Source organism: Artibeus jamaicensis, unplaced genomic scaffold (assembly GCF_021234435.1).
Source record: "Artibeus jamaicensis isolate MK-2021 breed Jamaican fruit bat unplaced genomic scaffold, CSHL_Jam_final contig_525, whole genome shotgun sequence".
In the NCBI taxonomy this organism is placed as follows: Eukaryota; Metazoa; Chordata; class Mammalia; order Chiroptera; family Phyllostomidae; genus Artibeus; species Artibeus jamaicensis.
In genome coordinates, this window is record NW_026521874.1 from 1970464 (window position 1) to 1990747 (window position 20284).

The 20284-nt window shown below is 61.6% G+C and overlaps 1 protein-coding gene across 3 annotated transcripts; it reads left to right on the forward strand.

Moving 5' to 3' along the window:
- Positions 1–969: 969 nt before the first annotated feature.
- DHX37 (DEAH-box helicase 37) lies at positions 970–19636 on the forward strand. 3 transcript variants are annotated; one of them, XM_037161075.2, is made up of 27 exons: positions 970–1178; positions 2415–2581; positions 3272–3384; positions 4630–4981; positions 5356–5504; positions 6480–6572; positions 7878–7974; positions 8817–8930; positions 9637–9738; positions 9918–10032; positions 10857–10952; positions 11123–11205; positions 11827–11971; positions 12543–12619; positions 12883–13115; positions 13819–13930; positions 14905–15011; positions 15106–15294; positions 16123–16247; positions 16339–16455; positions 17116–17288; positions 17962–18076; positions 18225–18362; positions 18540–18634; positions 18725–18798; positions 18894–18991; positions 19145–19636. In XM_037161075.2, exons 1-27 carry the CDS (start codon positions 1073–1075, stop codon positions 19228–19230), a joined length of 3471 nt encoding a protein of 1156 aa, XP_037016970.2. In that variant the 5' UTR covers positions 970–1072; the 3' UTR covers positions 19231–19636. The 3 variants fall into 3 exon arrangements, with proteins under 3 accessions (XP_037016970.2, XP_037016971.2, XP_037016972.2); XM_037161076.2 differs by having other exon boundaries at positions 4633–4981; XM_037161077.2 differs by lacking the exon at positions 19145–19636 and having other exon boundaries at positions 17962–18123; positions 18894–18978.
- The last annotated feature ends 648 nt before the right edge of the window (positions 19637–20284 follow it).

The following is a 20284-nucleotide window of genomic DNA, read 5'->3' on the forward strand; positions in this document are numbered from 1 at the left end:
ATATAGGAGAATGTTCTATGACCTAATTAATAATTTAAAAACGGGCATACTTTTTACCTAATGAAATAAACATTTAAAGATTCTGGATTGTATCATCCTAAGCAATTAAAAACTGATGAGAATCCATTAAAATTAATATATAACCTTTACACGTGTTCATATGTATACCACCCAAATCCTTACGCATCACTGTGATTTTGTAGGGGTTCATTTTTGTTTTGGGGAAGGAGGGGAGTTTATCCAAACTCAGTCACACTCTTCATTCATTCATTCACTCATTCTTACATTGAACAACTATTTATCACATACCTACTCTGCCGCCAGATCTCATTCTCTAGTCCTCAGACGTTTTTCCTGGGAGTTTTTAAAAATAACTCTATTCTTCCCCAAATTCTAAAATAACTCCTAGAGCCCCCGCCTTTTTGTGTGATATCAAATATTTGCCCTTAACAAGTTAACGCTTTTAACAGGAAAAGAAAGTGGCCCGATATAACCGTTCTGTCTGCAAGATAATTACAGGATTCAGAAGACGTGTTATTTCTGAGTGCGCTGCAGACAGTGTGATGTGTAATGAGAGTTTTTAAAGCTAACAGATGCCTTCTCCTTCTATTCTTCTGTCCCTGCAATGGAAATATTTAGTGGCTTTTTACCACACAACTAATGTACGTTGCAAGAATGTCAGAACATGCAAATGAGAAACAAAAAGGAGTGAAGACATTTGTAATTAGGGGCAGGGTTATGTTCTTAAAGATGACAAAACACTCCGACTCCTAAGGAGTCAAATCAATAGTATTAAATAATTCAATTGAAGAGACTCAGACTACACCGAGGGAAAACAGCAGCTTGTTTAAATTGGCCCCACCCCGTCTCCAACCCGGCCCCGCCTTTCCACAGGGCCCCGCCTCCAGCCCCCGCTCCCCGAGGGCGGGTTGGTTCCAGCTCTCGCGAGCGCTCAGCCCGGAAGTTTTCAGGCTTGAGCGGCAGTCTACGAACCCACGTGGGCCGGGCCGTAGGGGTGCGCTGCTGGGCGTCCCAGGGCATCCCAGCCAGAGCTGAGCAGGGTCAGGGCGCCATGGGGAAGCTGCGCCGGCGGTACAATGTCAAGGGGCGCCAGCAGGCGGCCCCCGGCCCCTCGCAAGGCCCCCCAGAGCCGCCACCTGTGCTGCTGGAACTAGAGGGTAAGGCGTCCGGGGGCTGGGTTTCTGGAGAAGGGCCACCAAGGGTCTCGCATCCTGGGCCGGCTGGTGGGGGCTGAAAAGGTCTCCCGGACAGCAACAATCTTATTTTACCTGAATTTAGAACAATACCCGGGGTTTCTTTTGCTTAGAGACCAGCCCAACATAGAGAATTTGGGCAAGAAAGTAAGTTCACTGCATCCATCCCGATGGCTTCGATTATAATCTTGCCCTAAAGTCATATTTTGAGCCCAGACCTGCCTGCTCAACTCCAGGCTGCTCGACACTCCTGGTAGTAGGAGCACCTACAAAGTGCTAGGCGCTGGAAACATGACAGAAAAGGAGATTTAAGGGGAAAAAAACCCCGCCGTACCGAGCTTAGCTGCTCCTGGGAGAAGGCAGGAAGGCAAACACATAAACTGTACAAACCGTTGTATGGTTGTCAGTACTGAAGAGCTGAACAGAAGGGGTGATTGGGCAAGTTGTGATGTGGCGTAGGGTGGATGGGAAGGGCTTTCACGGAGAAAGCGTCATTTCAGGCAAGACCTGAAGGCGGCCAGAATGGCCAAGTGGAGGTGAAATTTAAAAATGGGCGCAGGGTCACCTAGGGCCTCCTGGGTCACAGTGTGGGCGATAGCCAACTTGCTTAAAATTGTCTCATTCTTAATGACGGTCACACAACCTCTCTTGCTGTTTACGTGAACATGGGAGCCTGAGCGGTTAATAATAGGATCAGACACTGCCCGTTTGGGGCACTGCAGTGAGCACCCCAGTGTTAGATGTCAGGCACAAAGGGTCATTCCCCAAGCCGCTGCAGTAGGTTGAGTTGAAGAGGGACGTGGTAGCTGAATGCTGGTCTGCGTCATATACTTTCAGAAGGTGACGTTTGGAAATAGGTACAACACAGACCCGGTATGTTGTAACGTTATTGTGAGAATAGCTTCTATCTCCCAGACCCACTGAGAGCAGGCCCCCGTGCCAAGGAACACCTCGTTATAATATATACCCCGTTTTTTTCTCCCCCCACACTGGGACGAGGGTGCCCTGGCTCACAGCAGATCCTGACCTGGGGGCAGGTGCTGGGTGGATGGGTCTGCACCCCCATTCCTGTGCGAGCATTCAGGGGGCTCCCACGGAGGGCTGGAGGGCCCCAGAGGAAACCAGCATTAAGGGGAACCCTAAGCACTGCCAGCATCTCCTGGCCCCTGGGCTGCAGGTCAGACAAGCGTGTCCTTGTAGATAGGGGCACATTGAAAGGAGTTGATGCCAGCAATGCCCTGGTCCTGCCGGGGAAGAAGAAAAAGAAGACCAAGGCCCCTCCACCTTCAAAGAAGAAGAAGCCTCTGACCAAGAAAGAACGGAAGATGCTGCAGAAAATCTTGGAACAGAAGGAGAAAAAGAGCCAGGTACACCTGCTGCCCCGTCAGGGTCTGCACATGGCTTTCCAGACTGGAGAAAGATGGGGAGGGGGGTAGGCGGGTCTGAGTTCCAAAATGCCAGCAGTGGGGAGACTGAGAAACCCGGTTGGTCTCTAGGCTTGCCAATTCACATTTGACGCTCTGTCAGGGTCCCCATGTGGGGCGCTGTGACTCCAGCAGGGGACAGTCCTACACTCATCCCCCAGAAGCACTCACTCTTCTGTGTGTCCTTTTAAAAGCTGGTGCAGCACTTTTCCCCACTGTTCTGTACCCTGTTTTCTTTTATTAATTGCAAAATCTATGTGTAGAAGCATATATAAAATACATATAACATTAAAGATAGTAAAAACTCACGACCTGCTCACCAGGGGAAAGAAGCCAAGGGGCACATTCCCACAGGCCACTTTTTGTTCAAGACAGTGTGCGGCCGAGTGAGGCAGAGAGAGCCTGTTTACCCAACCCGTACCCCACGAGGGGGCACGCAGCCACCCCAGCTCCCGCCCCTCGTCACGCATCTGCTGGTATAGGAACACCACGTGACGGAGTGATTACAAATGACTGTCAGTTTAAGAAGGCTATTGGCATCGGCCATGCTGAGTGTTGCGTAGACTCTCCCGTCCCTTCAAGGAGAGGGTTGTGACGCCATCCCACGTCTAACACCCCCATGTCCATCCCCAGCGTGCGCAGATGCTGCAAAAACTGAGTGAGGTCCAGGTCTCGGAAGCAGAGCTGAGACTCTACTATACCACGTCGAAGCTGGGCACCGGGGACCGCATGTACCACGCCAGAGAGTGAGTTGGCCAGCCCCTTCTGAAGCCTGTCCCTCACAGGTGACGGCGTCTTCCTGGGGCCGAGCATCAGGAGGAGATACATTTGCAGGGGCTTGTAATGCTCCCAGTGGGTAGAGGCCGCAGATGCTGCTAAACACCCTTATGAGACACCAGACATTGGTGTCAGCCGGGTGGTCCCTTCTGGAGGCTGGAGCATCTGTCCCATGCCTCCCTGCTGGCTTCTGGGGCCAGCCAGCAGTTCTTGCCAATGGCTGGCTTCTAGACATGCCTCTCCAGTCTCTGCCACTGTTGTCACATGGCGTCCTCACAGCGTGTCTGTGTCTCTTTTTTCTCCTTACGAGGACACCAGTCCCTGGGTGTAGGGCCCATCCTAGTCCAGTGCAACCCCATCTTAATCATACCTCCTGAGGCCCTAGTTCTAAATGAGCTCATGTTCTGAGTCTCCGGGGGACACCATTCAACCCAATGTAGTCAGCAGCTAAGAACTGGGAGAGCCCTGACCAGTGTGGCTCCGTGGGTTGGGTGTCGTCCCACAAAGAGAGAGTTCACCGGTTCATTTCCCAGTCAGGGCATGTGCTTGGGTTACAGGCCAGGTGCCCAGTGCGGGGCATGTAGGAGGCAACTGATCCATGTTTCTCTCCCTTTCTTCCTCCCTCCCCCCTCAAAATAAACAAAATCTCTTTTTAAAAAAGAAAGAAGAGGTTTCCTATTACAACCCGGATTCCCCCCGGTCTTGAGCTGTTGGACAATTCCAGCACACCACTGGTGGAGTTCCTGCAGGACCCCTGGCCTTGGGCGGAGCCCCCGGGGCCCTCCCCGAGACCCCCACTCACTGTGGTCTCCTCCCATCAGCTGGCTCTGTTCAGCTGGCATCTGTTGTGTGTGGGACAACTGTGTCCCAGGCTGTCCTTGGCCCAGGCACAGAGCAATGCCCCACACAAAATGCTGAACAAGCTTCCCTTCATGGCCGAGGGCGGGCAGGGGGTGGGCAGCAATCATATGAGTGCACCTCTGTCTAGCCCTGGTAAACACTAAGCAGAAGTGAAAGCTGGGGAAATGGGGAGGGCGATTCAGGAGAAGCCCCCCCTGAGAGGGTACATTTGAGTGAGGTGAGGGTGGGACCAAAAACAGCCTGTGCAAGGGCCCTGGGGCAGGCAGGCAGGGGCGTGGCCTCGGACATGGCTGGAGCCCAGAGCTGCCTGGGTCAGTCCTGGGGCCTTTGTGTCTGACCTCTGGCTCTCCCAGCAGGCAAGCCGGCGAGGTCACAGCCCCGGGTCAGGAGATCAACAGCCTCAGCGGGGCTGGCCGGAAGCGTCGTCTGCAGGAGGCAGAAGAAGAGTCAGAGTCCTCCATGGAGTCTGACCCCGACGAGGCCCCGGCCACTGAGCAAGTGGAGGCCGGAGCAGGGATGATGGTGCCATGTCTGCCGCCAGCTCTGCCAGGAGGCACGGGGGAGAGCCTGGTGCCCAGTGGCCCACCCCCTCCTGCTGAGACTCCTGCAATGTCTTCAGCCCCTGCGGCCGAGGCCTCCTCCCTGGCCAGGCCCCCCGCAAAGCCCGCCGTCTTCGTTCCTGTGAACCGCTCCCCGGAAATGCAGGTTTGAGGCTTCAGTGTCTGTGATGAGAACATGGGTCGTGTGGCAAGGGCCTGAGGGTGTGGAGGGGGCGTCACCCACCCTGTACGTGTCAACCCCTCTAGCAATGGCTGAGCTCCTGTGTCTCAGCAGCTGCCCCGCCCGAGCCGACCTGTCCCTGAGGCCAACGGGTCTCGCCTTTAGAAGGGCCCTGCTTGTGGCTCTGTCCCTGCCCCCAAGGCTCAAGGCTTCCACTCACCAGTAGACATGCTCAGTTCCCCGTGTCTGGGCGCTGGCCACCTTTGTGGAGACCACATCACCCAGCATAGTCCTTGAGCAAAGTCCCCTTGAGCTGCAGAGGCCCCGCCCCCACCCCAGCACCAACTTCCTCTCTGCAGCAAGAGCGCCTGAAGCTCCCGATTCTCTCTGAAGAGCAAGTGATCATGGAGGCGGTGGCCGAGCACCCTGTCGTCATCGTGTGCGGCGAGACCGGCAGCGGGAAGACCACACAGGTGCCCCAGTTTCTCTACGAAGCAGGCTACAGCAGGTGGGGGCCTAGGTGACTGTGGAGATGCTGTCCCCAAAAGTCCTTACCGGCACGGTCTCCCGAGGCCCAGTCCCGCGCTGCTGTGCCCTGGCGTCACAGCCACGGGCGAGCTGCTTCCCATCTCTGGGCCTCGTTCCCGGAACCGGGGGGCAGGGAGGGTGTCCTCCCACCTTCTCTCCAGGGTGGGTGTGTCCGTGAGGAGACCCAGCTTGTGTGAAGCACTTACATCAGTCCCTGGCACGTGGAGCAGGGACTGTGGGCACTTTGGACCCATGTGGCCAAGTCCCCAAGGCTGCCCCCGTTCAGCGATGGGCTGGGAGGGCTCTGCATGTTGTCGGAGTCAGAGTTGTGCTCGAGTCCAGCAAAGGACACAGAGCCAAGTCACAGAGGGACAGGCCCCGGGGTGGCATCTGGAGGACACAGGCTCCCAGCGGAGTCACCCCGGTCACACTTAACTTCTCCAGCTTCGAGCTGAGGGGACACCCATGACATGTCATCTATCCAGGAAGCCCATGAGAGACTCAGCACACAGGATGCTATTCGGGGGGCTGGTTGTCTAGGCCCCCTCTGCCCGAAGGTCCCCAAACCCTGGCTCCCCCCCCCCCCCCCCGAAGGACAGCAGGTATAGCCCCTCTTATCCGACAGGGACGGGGTGGGGAGGGAGCATGGGAGCCCTCCCAGAATCCAGGTCCTGGGCGCCAGCGCCCCCTGCAGTGGGCCAGCCTGTGCCCTTGGTAGTAGGCTCCATGCCTGGTTTCCACTGCACGGGTCCGTCGGACCTTTGTGTGCTGGCGCGTGGCCCGTTCCACAGTTGCTGCCAGGCGGTGCTGAGGTGCGCTGCCGGATGTGCACGTTCCCTCGCCCCGGTAAGGGCCACCTCTGCAGTGGATCCTGCCGTGGAACTGTGTGTGACTTTGGGACAGACAGTGTGGGGGGGAGGCACTGCTGACGTACTGCGTTCTCTGACCCCCTCAGCGATGGCAGCATCATCGGCGTCACGGAGCCCCGTCGTGTGGCCGCCATGGCCATGTCCCAGCGAGTGGCCAAGGAGATGAACCTGTCGCAGCGGTGAGGGTTTGGCTTCTAGGGGTGCATGGGGGGCTCCCCTGGTCCCGTCCAGGGTCAGCTGTCCCTGAGGATCTAAGCAGCATCGCGGGCCCTCATCCCTGCTGAGGGTGCTGGGTGGGAACATCACTCTGTCACTCCCGTACCTGAGACAGGGGTCTTCACTCCCGAGAAGGTTTTCTGCACGTTGGACAGCGGGGTACCCGCCGAGGCAGGGGGCGTGGAGCTGGGACAGGCCAGCCAGGCCCTTGGGCTCACATCACACACAGCGGACTGAGCAGACAAATCGGCCCTAACGGGCCCGGGGGCAGAGCAGAGCAGCAGTGGGCACACACAAGCGGGCAGCGGCTGGTTCTGAGCTTCGCCGGGTCTGTTGAAACTTCAGGTTCTGAGATGCAGGCCCTCTCCTGGCGATGGGGCCGTAGGACTCGCCCCTGAGAGTAGCTGGAGAGGAGCGGGTGCAGCCCTCGCCAGAGAACATGGGGCGTGTTGCTAGCGCAGGTGGCAGGCTTGGGCCCCCACCGGGGAACTCAGGTGTGCAGGGGTGGCTGTCCCCTGCCATCTGAAGTCAGAAGGCGCAGACGCTATGGATGGAACTCACCTCCAGCTGAGTTCTCTGAACGGCACCCGCCGGGCTCCAGGCTGCGTCAGGGCAGCCAGTTCCATTTGCACGTTTCGACTCCCCGCTGTGAAAAGGAGGCGCCCGTACAAGGGGAGGACGGCTAGGACCACGAGCCCCGTGTGCCCAAGGCCCCAGCTCAGGAACGATCATCTCGTGGCCAGTTTGGTTGCGTCTGTACCCGACTCCCGCCCCGGCTGCGGAGAAGTCCTGGGGTCACATCACGTCACCGTGGTGTTTCGCCGAGTGGGTTGGATGTGTCAATCAAGACTATCTGTTTATTTTCTTTTTTGACCAAGGCTTTTTAAAAAACAAGACTCTTTAAAACACAACTGCAGTGCCCTTCCGGCCACAGACTGTCACAACTCCTGTGTCCCGCAGCCCATGTTCAGGTCTTTCTGCCCAGACAGGCAAAAAGCTCTTAGAGGCAGCTGGTCAGGTGGGCTCCAGCCTGCGTCCCTGCCCCTGTTTGGCTGACGTGCTCTTCAGTGGGCCGTGACGGCTGCCCTCCCCTTGGCACTGGGGAGGGGTCATGGGTGGGCAGGTGTCTGGGCCTTGTTGGGGGCCCTGGCCCTTGGCCACCTGCCCACTGGGACCAGGCCTCCTCTGCGGCCCACCTTGAACTGGCCACGAGGCTGCAGCCCCAACCAGTGAGACCTCTGGGGGACTCACCTGCCCTGTGCCCACAGGGTCGTCTCCTATCAGATCCGATATGAAGGGAACGTGACCGAAGAGACCAGGATCAAGTTCATGACGGACGGTGTGCTGCTCAAGGAGATCCAGAAGGTGGGTTGCTCGTCCAGTCTCGGAGGGCGAGGCTGATGCGTGTAGGCAGCCTGGAGTGAGGGCGTCGCTGCACCTGTGAACAGCTGCCGTGCCAATGGCTGTGTGACCTTGGGCCAGTCACTTAACCTCTCTGGACCTCAGCGTCTCGATCTGCAGGCACGTACATGCCTTGTATAATTGTTTTGCAGAAGTTGCGTAGTGCGTGAGAGCCCTTTAGCACAGCGCCTAGCAGATCCTCGTTAAACGTTAGCTCAAGTTTGTATCGTGGTTGGGTTTGCAGGCGTGTGCGGTAGCCACGTACATACCGCTCCTCACTGGCTGTGTGACCTCCCCCTGCGCAGGGTCGGGAGGGCGGGGTGACTCCTCCCTCGGCCTCATGGACAGCCAGGGACACTCAGGGAGGTGGCTGTGAGCTCGGTTTGGGATCAGACGGCCCCCTTCTGTGCGGCCGGGTAGTTGCCCTTGGTTCCCACCCCACGCCTCACGTCCACTTCCTACCCTCTGTGGCTCACAGGCATCTGCACTTGGTACCTCCGATCGAATAAATAGTAGCTGCCCTTTCTCGGCCAGGCCCCGGCCACTGGGCACGTTACAGGCAGTCACATCACCGTCATTGAAACTCCCCCCGGACCCTGTGAGGTGGGCGCTGTTGACCCCGCTGTGCAGATGAAGGCACTGAGGCCTGGGGCAGCGGCGTCACGGCCAGGACCTCAGGCAGAGCGTTCCAGGACCCACGCCTGCTGTCAGAGGGCTCCCCAAGTGGGAGTTCGGGGGTGTGAAGTGACCCCAGGGTGGCTCAGGCCTGGGCTGGCCGGCCTCACGCCGCTGGTCTCCGCCCCCAGGACTTCCTGCTGCTGAAGTACAAGGTGGTGATCATCGACGAAGCCCACGAGCGTAGCGTGTACACAGACATCCTCATTGGCCTCCTGTCCCGCATCGTGTCTCTCCGGGAGAAGGTGAGGGGGGAGGGGCACCAGGAGCCCCTCATCCCAAGGCCCGGACTGTGGGTCTCGGTGTAGCAGCCTGTGCAGGAGTCCTGGGTCCAGGTTCAGAGACTGTCGTCCTTCCCTCCATCCAAAGTCAGAGGCTCCAGTGAGGAGTTCGTGGTTGGCCAGCCCCACCGGGATCCAGAGATGGGGCCACTGGCCACACCCTGTGCCCCCAAATCTGTGCCCAGTGCCCAGCCCGGGGTCTCCCCGCCACCCCCACCCCCCGGGGGGCCTGCTGGGTCAGGGAACGCCAGCCTGGGGTGGTGGCCTCCCAGTCCTGCTGGGAAGTGGACACGCTGCTCTGAGTCTCAAACACAGATAGCCCGTCACACAGATGGCAGTTCTGTGTGGGTGTGCCGGGCCGGCCTGTCCAGGCTTCATTTGAGGAGGCGCCATGAGCTGGTGTTGCAGGAAGCGGGGTGGTGGTAGGGTTGGAGGAAGTGAGGAGATGGGGCAAGGCTGGGAGGTTGCAGTGGGGGGACCCCAGGTTCATGCCACCGTTGCAGCTTAACTTTGGGGACGTTAAGGACCCCCTTGAAGGAGCTATCGCCCGGGAGAGGCGGTCCCGCTCTCAGCTTGCTTCTTCCACTTTGGGATCTCGGGCAACGAGGACAGAGGCCGAGGGCTGGCCCTGGGCCGCCCCAGGTCACCGAGCCTGTCGTCCATCCTGCAGAGGCTTAAGCCGCTGAAGCTGCTCATCATGTCGGCAACGCTGCGGGTGGAAGACTTCACCCAGAACCAGCGGCTCTTCTCTAAGCCGCCCCCCGTCATCAAGGTGACACTCTGGCCAGGGTCTCGGGCGGCAGGGTGGGCGGGACCCCATCAGCTTTGACAGCAAGGAAGCTGGTAGTGAGGAGGTACCCACCAGTGGACGGAGACCTGGTGGTCGGAGAGTCCAGGGAGGGAGAGGGACCCAGCCTGGGCTAGAGCTCGTCCCTTGGGCGTCTGTCGCAGGTGGAGTCCCGGCAGTTCCCGGTGACGGTGCATTTCAACAAGCGGACGCCGCTGGAAGACTACAGTGGCGAGTGCTTCCGGAAGGTGTGCAAGGTCCACCGCATGCTGCCTGCAGGTGAGGCCCCGCCCGGAGCAAGGCCAGGCCCTCCCTCTCCAGACCCGCCAGGTGGACGGTGAGGCTCCTGGCCTCCTCTGAGTGGCTCGAGGGTTACTTTCCTTGACGTGCCTCAGTTTCCTCCCGGGTTCCAGAGTGTTTACGGCGCCCGCCCTGCATGCAGTGAGGCTTCAGTGACTAACGGGGTGGCGCCTGCCCACACCCGAGCAGCAGGACGGTCCACAGGGCCCAAGACAGGTGGACAGCGTGTTCCACCTGAGTGGCACTCCTGAGCCGCAGGGCCCCTAGCACTTGCTCAGTCACAGTGTTTACCTGACGATGTTCCTGGAGCTGGCTTCACCTTCCCTGTCCCGCAGACATGCCTGTTCTGCGTGTTTCACGTACTAAATAGGAGCACACAGTGTGGCCTTTGGTGTCAGGTGTCTCTCTCAGTGTCCCGTTCTCAAGGTTCATCCGCGCTGTAGCTGGTTGGGGTCAGAGCTTTAGTCCTTTTCATGGAAGAACCACCCTCCATCTAGCCCTTCACCCCTCGAGGGGCACTGGGCCGCTCCTTCCTCTTTAGCTGCTGCACACAGGTTCTGGTTTGCGTCTCTCCTTCCTGATCTCCTGGGCGTGGAGCTGCCGGGTCGGGCCAGACGGTAGCTGTGGAATCCCTGTCCTGCAGCCCTCGGTCTGGGAGGTGGCTGCGGCGCCCGGCTGTGTCTCCCGGTTCGACGGGTCCTCCTCGAAGCCGGTGCTCAGTGCATGGCTGGGCAGGTGGCTGCGGCTCCGTTGGTGTTTGCCGTGCGGGGGAACAGCTAACGGAGGCCTCATTCTTCCTGCAGGCGGCATCCTGGTGTTCCTGACGGGACAAGCCGAGGTGCACGCGCTGTGTCGCAGGCTCCGGAGGGCCTTCCCACACGCCAGGCCCCGGCCACCAGGTACCTGGGAGGCTGGGCGCTCAGGGCCCCTGCATCCCTGTGTGAGAGCTGCCCCTTTGTCTGCCTGCCTGTCCCCCCATAAAGGCCGCCAGCTCGAGGAAGAGCAGAGTCCTGAACACCTGGCCTGGGCCACAGGGTGTCTTCCTCACTGATCAGCTCACATTTTCCAGAAAAGGACGACCAGAAGGACTCGGTGGAAGAAACGAGGAAGTTTAAGAAGTCTCGGGCGAGGGCGAGGAAGGTTCAGGCGGCGGTAGGTAGAGGGCAGCTGGGGGTTCTGAAGCCGCCTGGCCTGTGTGGTGGCCGCCACCCCCTCCCTGACCCCCTCAGGGCTGGCCGTGTACGTGGAAATTCGGTTGAAGAGAACAACATTAAGGTCCCCTCACCAGTAATTAGATTCATTGTGGGTGCCCAGGGGCGACCTGCGGATGCTGGGGACCCCGTCCGCCACCACGGGCCTGACCACTCCCTACCGTGGAAAAGTTTCTGTTGAAAGTGTGGCCCCAGAGGCTGTGGGGCCAGCTGAGACATGAGGCATCAAGACTCCCCGTGCTGTGGTCCCAGAGGAAGCTTCCAGAGGCCAGGCCCCGAGCACCTGAGCCATGGAGTCATTACTTACTCGTTGCTGACCTGCCTGTGCATGGTGGCATGCCAGGCGGGGTCCTGCGTCCTCTCCATGTGTCAGCAAATCACCCCGATGATCACCCCCAACTCTTAGATGAGGGGACTCAGGCAGGAAGAGGTTGCGTGATCTGCCGTGAGCATGTGGCTCACGGTGGCAGAGCTGGGCTTCCTCCTTGTGTTTCCTGCTCGTGCCAGACGTTTCCGCCTGGGGTCCGTGCAGCCCGTGGTCCTGACGTCTTGTTTTCCATAGACGTTGCCCCACATCAGCTTGGACAGCTACTCAGTGCTGCCAGCGGGCGAAGGGGACGAGGACCGGGAGGCGGAAATGGACGAGGAGGAGGCGGCCCTGGGCTCCGACCTGGACCTGGACCTGGGGGACGACGGAGCAGACGGAGGTGCAGCTCCCGCACACGTGCCTTCAGCTCGGGCACTCGGCGGGCGTCTGCCGAGCCCCAGGCTCTCTGACCCTCCCCCGGAGGCTCCGGGTCACGGGTGGAGCCCCGAGTTTCTGCCCATCCCCAGCACTGAGCCCCGCTGCTTCCTGGCAGCCGACAGGCCCTCGAGGACTTCTTGTGTGGGTTGTAACGAGGTGCCACCCGCGGGCTCAGCGTGGCTGGGGGGCGCACGCCTCCGTGCCCCCTGGGGGGGTGTCTACGCACTCCAGAGGGTGCGTCTATATGGAGGTGGCCCCAGTGCTGTCCCTGTCCAGCCTGAGTAGCACGAGGGCACCCCCATCCACAGTGGGCCAGGTGCTCCCCGTCTGGTGGAGCAGTGGGGCCGGGGAAGCCCTGGGGGCCTCTCAGCCCTCCGTCCACCCAGGCTTGGCCTCCCTGTCTGCCTCGCTGGGGTGGAGGGCAAGGGGCCTCTCCGGCAGAGGGGGCCAGGGCGCGGGCAGGCCGAGGCCAGGCCGAGGCCGGCCCCTGCCGTGGGTGCTGGGGTAGCAGCGGGCCTCTGCCTCCCCTGCAGGTGAGCAGCCGGATGCCTCGCTCCCCCTGCACGTGCTTCCGCTCTACTCTCTGCTGGCCCCAGAGAAGCAAGCCCAGGTAACGGGCCGGGGCAGGTACCTGGCCGGGGAGGCCCCAGTGGGCAGCGGGATGGGGGCAGAGCAGTTGCTGGGCCATCCAACTGGTCAGCTGGGTGGTCAGCATTTAGCTTAGGAGCACCATGGCTGGGGCCTGTCCCCCTGGTCACCTCCCGGCCGTGCGCAGCCTGACCGGCCTCTGGTGGGGGAGACTGCGGGTCCTGCCCCCACACAAACTCTCCCCTGATTCCTGTGGGGTCTTCGTGGCCTCTGCCGCTGTCATAGGTCTTCCAGCCGCCCCCAGAGGGGACTCGCCTGTGTGTCGTGGCTACCAATGTGGCCGAGACGTCCCTCACCATCCCAGGCATCAAGTACGTGGTGGACTGTGGGAAGGTGAAGAAGCGGCACTACGACCGAGTGACCGGCGTGTCCTCCTTCCGCGTCTCCTGGGTCTCCCAGGCCTCGGCGGACCAGCGGGCCGGCCGTGCGGGCCGCACAGAGCCCGGCCACTGCTACAGGTGAGGCGGCGCGGGTCCCGTGTCCCCGTGGAGACCGTCTTCAGGGGGCCCCACAAGCCTTTCTCTCTGGCCCCCAGGCCTTCCTGCTTTACTCTGCTTCTGCCGCCACAGTCCAGCCCTTTGCTTTTGTTTGTTTGTTTGTTTTAGGTTTTATTTAATTTTAGAGAAAGAGAGGGAAAACTGTGAGAGAAACACCGGTCGGTTGCCTCTCGCACGCCCCCAACTCGGGACCTGGCCCGTATCCTGACTGGGAATCGAACCGGTGACCTCTTAGTTCTCAAGCTGGTTGGTGCTCAGTCCACCGCAGCCAGGGCGGTTCTTTGGTTTTTATTGCCAAGTTGTGAGAGTTCTTGGCGTTGTGTGGGCGTCAGGTCCTTGTCGGAGTTAAATGTCCTTAGGGGTTTTCCCCACTCTGTGCGCTGTTACTCTTTAACAGCTTCGTCGCTGTTTTTTTCAACGTTGTCGTAAATCACAAAGACAGGGAGCTTGAGAAGCCACACGGAGAACACCAGTGCGGAGGCTGGTCACCACGCACCGAGCACCACGCACCAGGCCCCTCGTGTGCACCTGAAGCCCCCCTGCCGCCCGCAGCAGCCCGGGGTTCAGCCGGGGTCACGGACGAGTTCCCACGTGAGGGCGGGGCGGGCCTAGCGTCTGCGTCACCCACTCAGGGTTCCGAGCTGCCGGGTCCTGTCTTCCTCAGGCTCTATTCGTCCGCCGTTTTTGGGGACTTTGAGCCCTTCCCTCCCCCCGAGATCACCCGGAGGCCCGTCGAAGACCTGATCCTGCAGATGAAAGCTCTCGACATTGAAAAGGTCAGCCCAGCCCCCGGCCCTGCCGTCACCCCGCTGCGCACCCTGGTGTTGGGTGTGCTTGGCTAGGGCGGCCCTGGCCCCTCGTGGGCCAGCTCCCCTTCACTGTGGCCTGGGGGGCCTGGGAGCCCAGCCTGGTGGTCGAGCCCAGGCGCCTGGGGCAAGCAGACGGGGCCCAGCCTCTGCGTCACTGTTCCCATGTCACAGACTGTTCTGTCCTCGGAGTCCTGGGTGTGGGGGGCGGGACCACCTGCCCCCTCTGTGTGGTGCAGTCCCGGAGAGGAGTTTGTACCCCAGGGACACCCCACACCCATTAGGACGCATTCCCTGTTCGTTCTTCCCCAGCCCCGGGCGACCGCAGGCCTGCTTTACAGCTCTGCGTCTGTCCCTCCCGGACACTCCATGTCAGTAGAGCCACACAGGGCCTGTCCCCCTGTGACTGGCCTCCCGCCCAGCCTCGTGTTTTAGCGTCCCCAGGCCGCAGTGCAGGGCACTGCCTCGTTCCCGTCCCAGCGTGTGCACGGACCTCTTGTCTCCCTGCTCCCCAGCAGCAGGCGCTGGGCCACTGTGACTGGAGCTGCTGTGAGCAGCGGTGGCCGGGGGTCTACGAGAGCCTTGTTTTGAGTCGGTCGTTCTTTCTGAGGACACACCACCCCAGGCCCCTGCCTGGGGCTGCCTGCTCACGTCTGCAGCCCCTCCCGGTTGAGCGAGAGCTCGTCCTGCTTTCCTGCGTCTCCACTGCCCAGAGCAGCCCCTGCCGTCGTCCGGTGCTCGGACAGTGCTCTCGAGCACGTGCAGGACGTGATTAAGTGAAGGACGAGGACGGGGGCCTTCAGCCTTCCCCTGGCCAGAGGATTGAGAAAGCCCCGGGCCCCTTCGAGTGTCCAGCCCCCGAGTCCGGTTGGCTTGTGTGGTGCTCACGTGAGCATCGCTTCTTGGCATTCACTCCCATCTCCCGCCCCTGTCCCTGCGTCCAGGTGGTCAACTTCCCCTTCCCGACCCCGCCCTCCGTGGAGGCCCTCATGGCCGCCGAGGAGCTGCTGATCGCGCTGGGGGCCCTGCAGGCACCCCCGAAAACAGACAGGTAGCTGGGGGGAGGGTGGAGATCTAGTGTCTGCGCGTCCTCAGCCCCTCCCTCTCGCGAGCCAACCACCTGCCCGGCCTCCCCCGCGCCACAGGGTGAAGCAGCTGCAGAGGTCCCGGCTGAGCCGCCCCATCACCGTGCTGGGCAGGACCATGGCCACCTTCCCTGTGGCTCCTCGCTATGCCAAGATGCTGGCGCTGAGCCGGCAGCACGGCTGCCTGCCCTACGCCATCACCCTCGTGGCCGCCATGACCGTCCGGGAGCTGTTCGAGGAGCTGGACAGGTGGGGCTGGGCACTGGGGCCATGCCCAGGCCGAGTGGGGCCGCCCTCGGCTGACAGGCAGCCCAGCGCCTGGCCTGCGGGGCGATAACTGGCTCATTGGGTGGCCTTGCACAAGCCCCCCTCCCGTCCTCTCTGCACCAGCCGGTGTTCTGATCGCTACAGAATGATCGTTATTCCGACGATACTGATGTTAGGGCTCAGTAGCATGAGGGCTGAGAACCCCGACCCTGGGCCAGACCGCCAGGGTTCAGCCTCCCTCTGCCACTTGCGAGCTGTGTGACGCTGGAAAGGTGGCTTCACCTCTCTGTGCTCATCTTCCCTGTCTGGACGGAGGGTATGAGGTGTCAGTGATACTGGTGTTGTGTGCGTGGGATTAGTTAACACGAGCAAAGGACTCTAGACCGCGCCTGACTCACCCCTGAGCGTCAGCGGCTGTTTTTGGGTGTGGGGACCATGTCAGTGACTCCTCGTCCAGCCCACACCTGGGGGCGGAACAGCTGGGAGTCCGCAGCCGTCGGCTACTCCTCACTGCGGTTTATAAACAGCGCGGTGATGCGCAGCGTCATCCTTGGTTGGGTTGTTTCTTTGCATTGCCCCCGACATGCAGTTGCTGGGAGGGACACCTGCCCAGCGTTGACCTTGCTGGCTGCCAGAGGCGAACCTGGGGGTGAATTTTGAGCCGGAGCCTAAGGCCTCAATCATGTTAGTGGCGCCAGCGGGCAGTGTCTCTGTCCCCAAGTCTCCCAGCCTGCCCTGATGTTGGCAGACGTGGGCCCTGCCCCTGCGGCCCTCGGCCAGGGCAGTAGCTGGGGGTACCTTGTGTTGCAGGCCGGCCGCCAGCGACGAGGAGCTGGCCAGGCTGAAGAGCAAGCGGGCGCGGGTGGCCCAGATGAAGAGGGTCTGGGCCGGACGAGGGGCTTCCCTGAAACTCGGAGACCTCATGGTGTTGCTGGGTGTGTGTCAGGCATGGAGGGGGCAGGGAGGGCCCGCGGGGGGGCAGCCCAGGTGGGGGCCTTGAGTGAGTGCACCCCTCCCTCCTCCCAGGCGCGGTGGGGGCCTGCGAGTACGCGGGCTGCTCGCCCCAGTTCTGCGAGGCCAACGGGCTGCGGTACAAGGCCATGGCGGAGATCCGGCGCCTGCGGGGCCAGCTGACCACTGCAGGTGTGGCCCCAACGCCAGCATCGGGGACCCTCAGGCTCCCCGTCCACGGGCAGCCCCGGCAGAGAACGTAACCCTTTCGATGTTTAAAGTTGTGCACGTACGGCTCCGTGTTCACAAATTCACCTGCTCGCTAAAATGCATTCGCGACCCCGAACCGGTACTCAGTGCCTTGGAGGTCACCTCGGAGGGCACACACGCTCTTCCATCAGCCTGTCTCAGTCTTGTCCTCTTGCTCACATCCCTCTTGTCACCCTCTGTCCCTGGCTCTGGTCCAGACCAGCTGCCCCTGGCCCGCCCCATCCTGGGCTCCCACACTCCCGAGCAGGGCCCAGCCTTGGTTCACAGGGCCCACGTGTCTCTGGGCTACTGTCCTACCCCCGTGGCACGTGGTGTCCTTGACGCCGCCTCGTGGGCTGAGCTAGCAGAGCTTCAATCACATCCACTTTCCAGGCAGGTGGAAGGGGCAAGACTCGGCCAGAGAAACCCAGAGGGTTTGGGGTCTTGTCCTGAGTTGGGGGGGGCCCTGCGTGTGAGGCCTGTCTCCCTGCAGCCTCGGTGCGGAGGGCCAGTCAGCAGCTGCTGAGGGTGCAGGGCCTTCCAGGAGGTCGGGGTGTAGCCAGCCCCAGGCCCCCACATCCTCACACCTGGCACCCCCTGCAGTGAACGCCGTGTGCCCCGAAGCCGGGCTCTTCGTGGACCCCAAGATGCAGCCACCCTCCGAGAGCCAGGTGACTTACCTGCGGCAGATCGTGGTGGCCGGCCTGGGAGACCACCTGGCCCGCAAGGTCCAGAGCGAGGATCTGCTGGACGACAAGTGGAGGAACGCCTACAAGGTTGGGGGCCAGCTCGGGGGACAGGCAGCGTGGCGGTCGCTGCGCCCGGGGCTCCCACTCCTCCCCGCCCTCTGTCCTGAATCCTGCTGGCCTGGTGTCGGCTGTGGGCGTGGTCAGCACACCTGGGGTGGGCAGCAGGCGGTGCAGGGGGACCCTGGGGTCCAGGTGGGCCTGTCCTCAGCCTAGGTCCCCACCATGGAACAGAGCAGTGTGCGCGGTGTGGCCACAGCTTTATTTGAGCGTGAGCTTCGCCCCAACTTTACTTGCTATCCGCTTAACTGAGACCCAAGTCACATGCCGTACGGCCCGTTTTGTTCAAGTGCCGGCCGGCGGCGTTCAGTAGATTCACGGGATGGGCGGTCAGCGCACAGTCAGTCTCAAAACCTTGTTGTCACCCCATTTTCTCCGCGTCTCCCCGCCCTGTGAAGCCGCGTCCCTAGTATCCCCTGCAGACGGGATTGTACAACACACGCCTTCTCTGCCCGGGTTCTCTGGGTCAGTCCCCGTCCACATGTCCGTGTCTTCCCATGGTCGGACGCCGCTCCCTCGGTTGTGCGGCACGCACAGGCTGCCCCTCCGCTGTCCCGGCCGAGCATGCAGCTGGGCTCGCGTGGGCTCCCCTCACCAGCGCTTGAGTCTCCTGGACTCAGGCCCACTCACCCTCTCTCTGCAGACCCCTCTGCTCGACGACCCTGTCTTCATCCACCCCAGTTCCGTCCTTTTCAGAGAGCTCCCCGACTTTGTGGTCTACCAGGAAATCGTGGAGACCACCAAGATGTACATGAAAGGTAGCAAAGCTGGTGGCCGGCCGCTGGCCCGACCCACTGTGGCCCTGGTGAGCTGTGTCGCCGGGACCGTGGCGGGGAGAATGCCCGAGCCCTTCCTCGGCAGCAGGGCCCACTCTGACCCCCACCCTCCCGCCCCGCTCCGGCCCAGGTGTCTCGGCTGTGGAGGTCCAGTGGGTCCCAGTTCTGCTGCCTTCCTACTGCCAGTTTGACGCGCCCCTGGAGGAGCCGCCCCCCGCCTACTGCCCTGAGAAGGGGCGGGTGGTGTGTCACCGGGCCAGCCGGTTCTGTGAGTCGGGTGACTTCCTGGTGGCTTTGGCTCACACATGGTCCTGTGCCATGCACTAGGAGATGTGTGTGTCTCGGGGGGTGTCACCCCAAACTGCCCATCCTTCTCGTGGGAGGGAGCCCAGGGCTGGGGAGCCTGTGGGCTCCATCACGGCCCCTCACTGGCTCCTGCCTCCAGATCGCGTGGGCTGGCCGCTCCCTGCCGTCCAGGTGGACTTTCCAGAAGGCCTGGACTGCTACAAGCACTTCGCTCGCTTTCTGCTGGAAGGGCAGGTAGGCGGCGGGGTGGTTGCCCTCGCCCCTTCCGTGGTCGTGGGCGGGAGGTGAGTCTGGGACCTCTCCCTGGCTGTGTCCCCTCCTCAGGTCTTCCCCAAGCTGGCCTCCTACCAGGGCTGCCTGCTGTCCGGCCCCAACACAGTGCTGAAGACCTGGGCCAGGTACGGCCTCCCCCGGGGTGGCGGGTGGTGAAGGGGCCCTTCACCCTCCCGGGCAGGGCTGGCATGACGGCCCATACCCCATACCCCGCCCACAGGCTGCAGCCCAGGACCGAGAGTCTCCTGAGAGCCCTTGTTGCCGAGACAGCCGACTGCCGAGACGCCTTGCTGGCTGCTTGGAAGAAAAACCCCAAATGTGGGTTTGACCATGGCAGGCGGCCCCTGGCCAGGGGGTCGGGAGTGGGTGGGGTGGGGCCGGCCAGGGCAGCCCAGGCATGGTAGGAGGCGCTGCCCCGCAGCGGATGGCCGGACGCAGAGCCGCTCTCACACTGCCCTCCCGCCCCCGCAGACCTACTGGCCGAGTTCTGCGAGTGGCTGCCGCAGGCCATGCACGCCGATGTCGAGAAAGCCTGGCCGCCGACCTCTGACCGCTGACCTGATGCCGCAGGGCCGAGGACTGGTCTGGGGACCAAGGTGGGTGACAGCAGCCTGCTTCTGGCACCGTCACCCTGGCCTCCCTGGAAACCCTTGCTCATCTTGGCCCGAATCTGGACACGGCTTGCAGCCCCCCGGGCAGTCTGTCCCGGGGTGGCTTTCTTAGTGACTTTATTACGGGGCAGATGATGGTGTACCTCCCGTGCCGGTCCCCTTTCTAAATGTGCTCTGTGGACTACATTAGTCTTGTGCAGAGCAGCAGGGCCGGCGGGCAGAGCCGCGGAGAGCGCCCTCCCTACGGCTCGCAGGGCCCCCGGCTGCTCACCCTCCTGCGGAGGGGGGCGTGGGGAGGGGCGTCTCCCCCGTGGTCGGCTCCCCTCGGAATAATAAATCTTGGCGTACAAGTCTCGTGAGTGCTAGTGAACTGGAATGTGGGATGGTCAGGGCCGCCCGCCTCCCCCCACACGTGTGTTGAAGCTCGTCCACGGCCGCTCACCAGCCTGTGGCACTGGCCGCCTGGCACTGGGACCCTGCTGGGGCGGCTGGTTCCTCTCCCTTCCACTTGGGTGCTCTTTCTACACCAGTCTGCTGGTGTCACAGTCTAAATCCAAAGTGTAATAATGTAAGTACGTAAGGAAGGCAAAACAAAGATGACGGGTTTTAGTATCCCCAAACTACTCACCTCCCCAGCCTGGTGGCTAACCTCCATGTGCCCCCAGCTAGATCTCCTCTTGGCTCCTGCCTGGACCAGTCTTGGGCTTCCTGGCCAGTCTGGGGTCCCTCCTGTGGGCGCCTAAGGGAGCCCTTCAACCAAAACCTGATCATATCCTGGCACAGCGGGCTCTGGTGTCTGGGGAGATGCAAACCCTGCTTCCTTAGGTCTGTGTTCTCCACGCACCGGGCCTCCTTTCTGTCTCTGCCACAGCACGGTCGCCCCCGGAACCTTGGGGCCTTGGCACCTGCCATTTCCCCTGTTCACAGACGGGCGCCCGGGGCAGGGTGTCCCCAGCAGCGCCCCCATGCAGCCTTCCTCCGCTCCGGCCATCACCCTTAG

Excerpts from the sequence above, each read along its gene's own strand:
- DHX37 (XM_037161075.2), top strand. The coding sequence starts at position 1,073 with ATGGGGAAGCTGCGCCGGCGGTACAATGTCAAGGGGCGCCAGCAGGCG. Across the intron at positions 2,582-3,271 it reads AGAAGGAGAAAAAGAGCCAG|CGTGCGCAGATGCTGCAAAA; the intron begins GTACACCTGCTG and ends GTCCATCCCCAG. Across the intron at positions 10,953-11,122 it reads CGCCAGGCCCCGGCCACCAG|AAAAGGACGACCAGAAGGAC; the intron begins GTACCTGGGAGG and ends CACATTTTCCAG.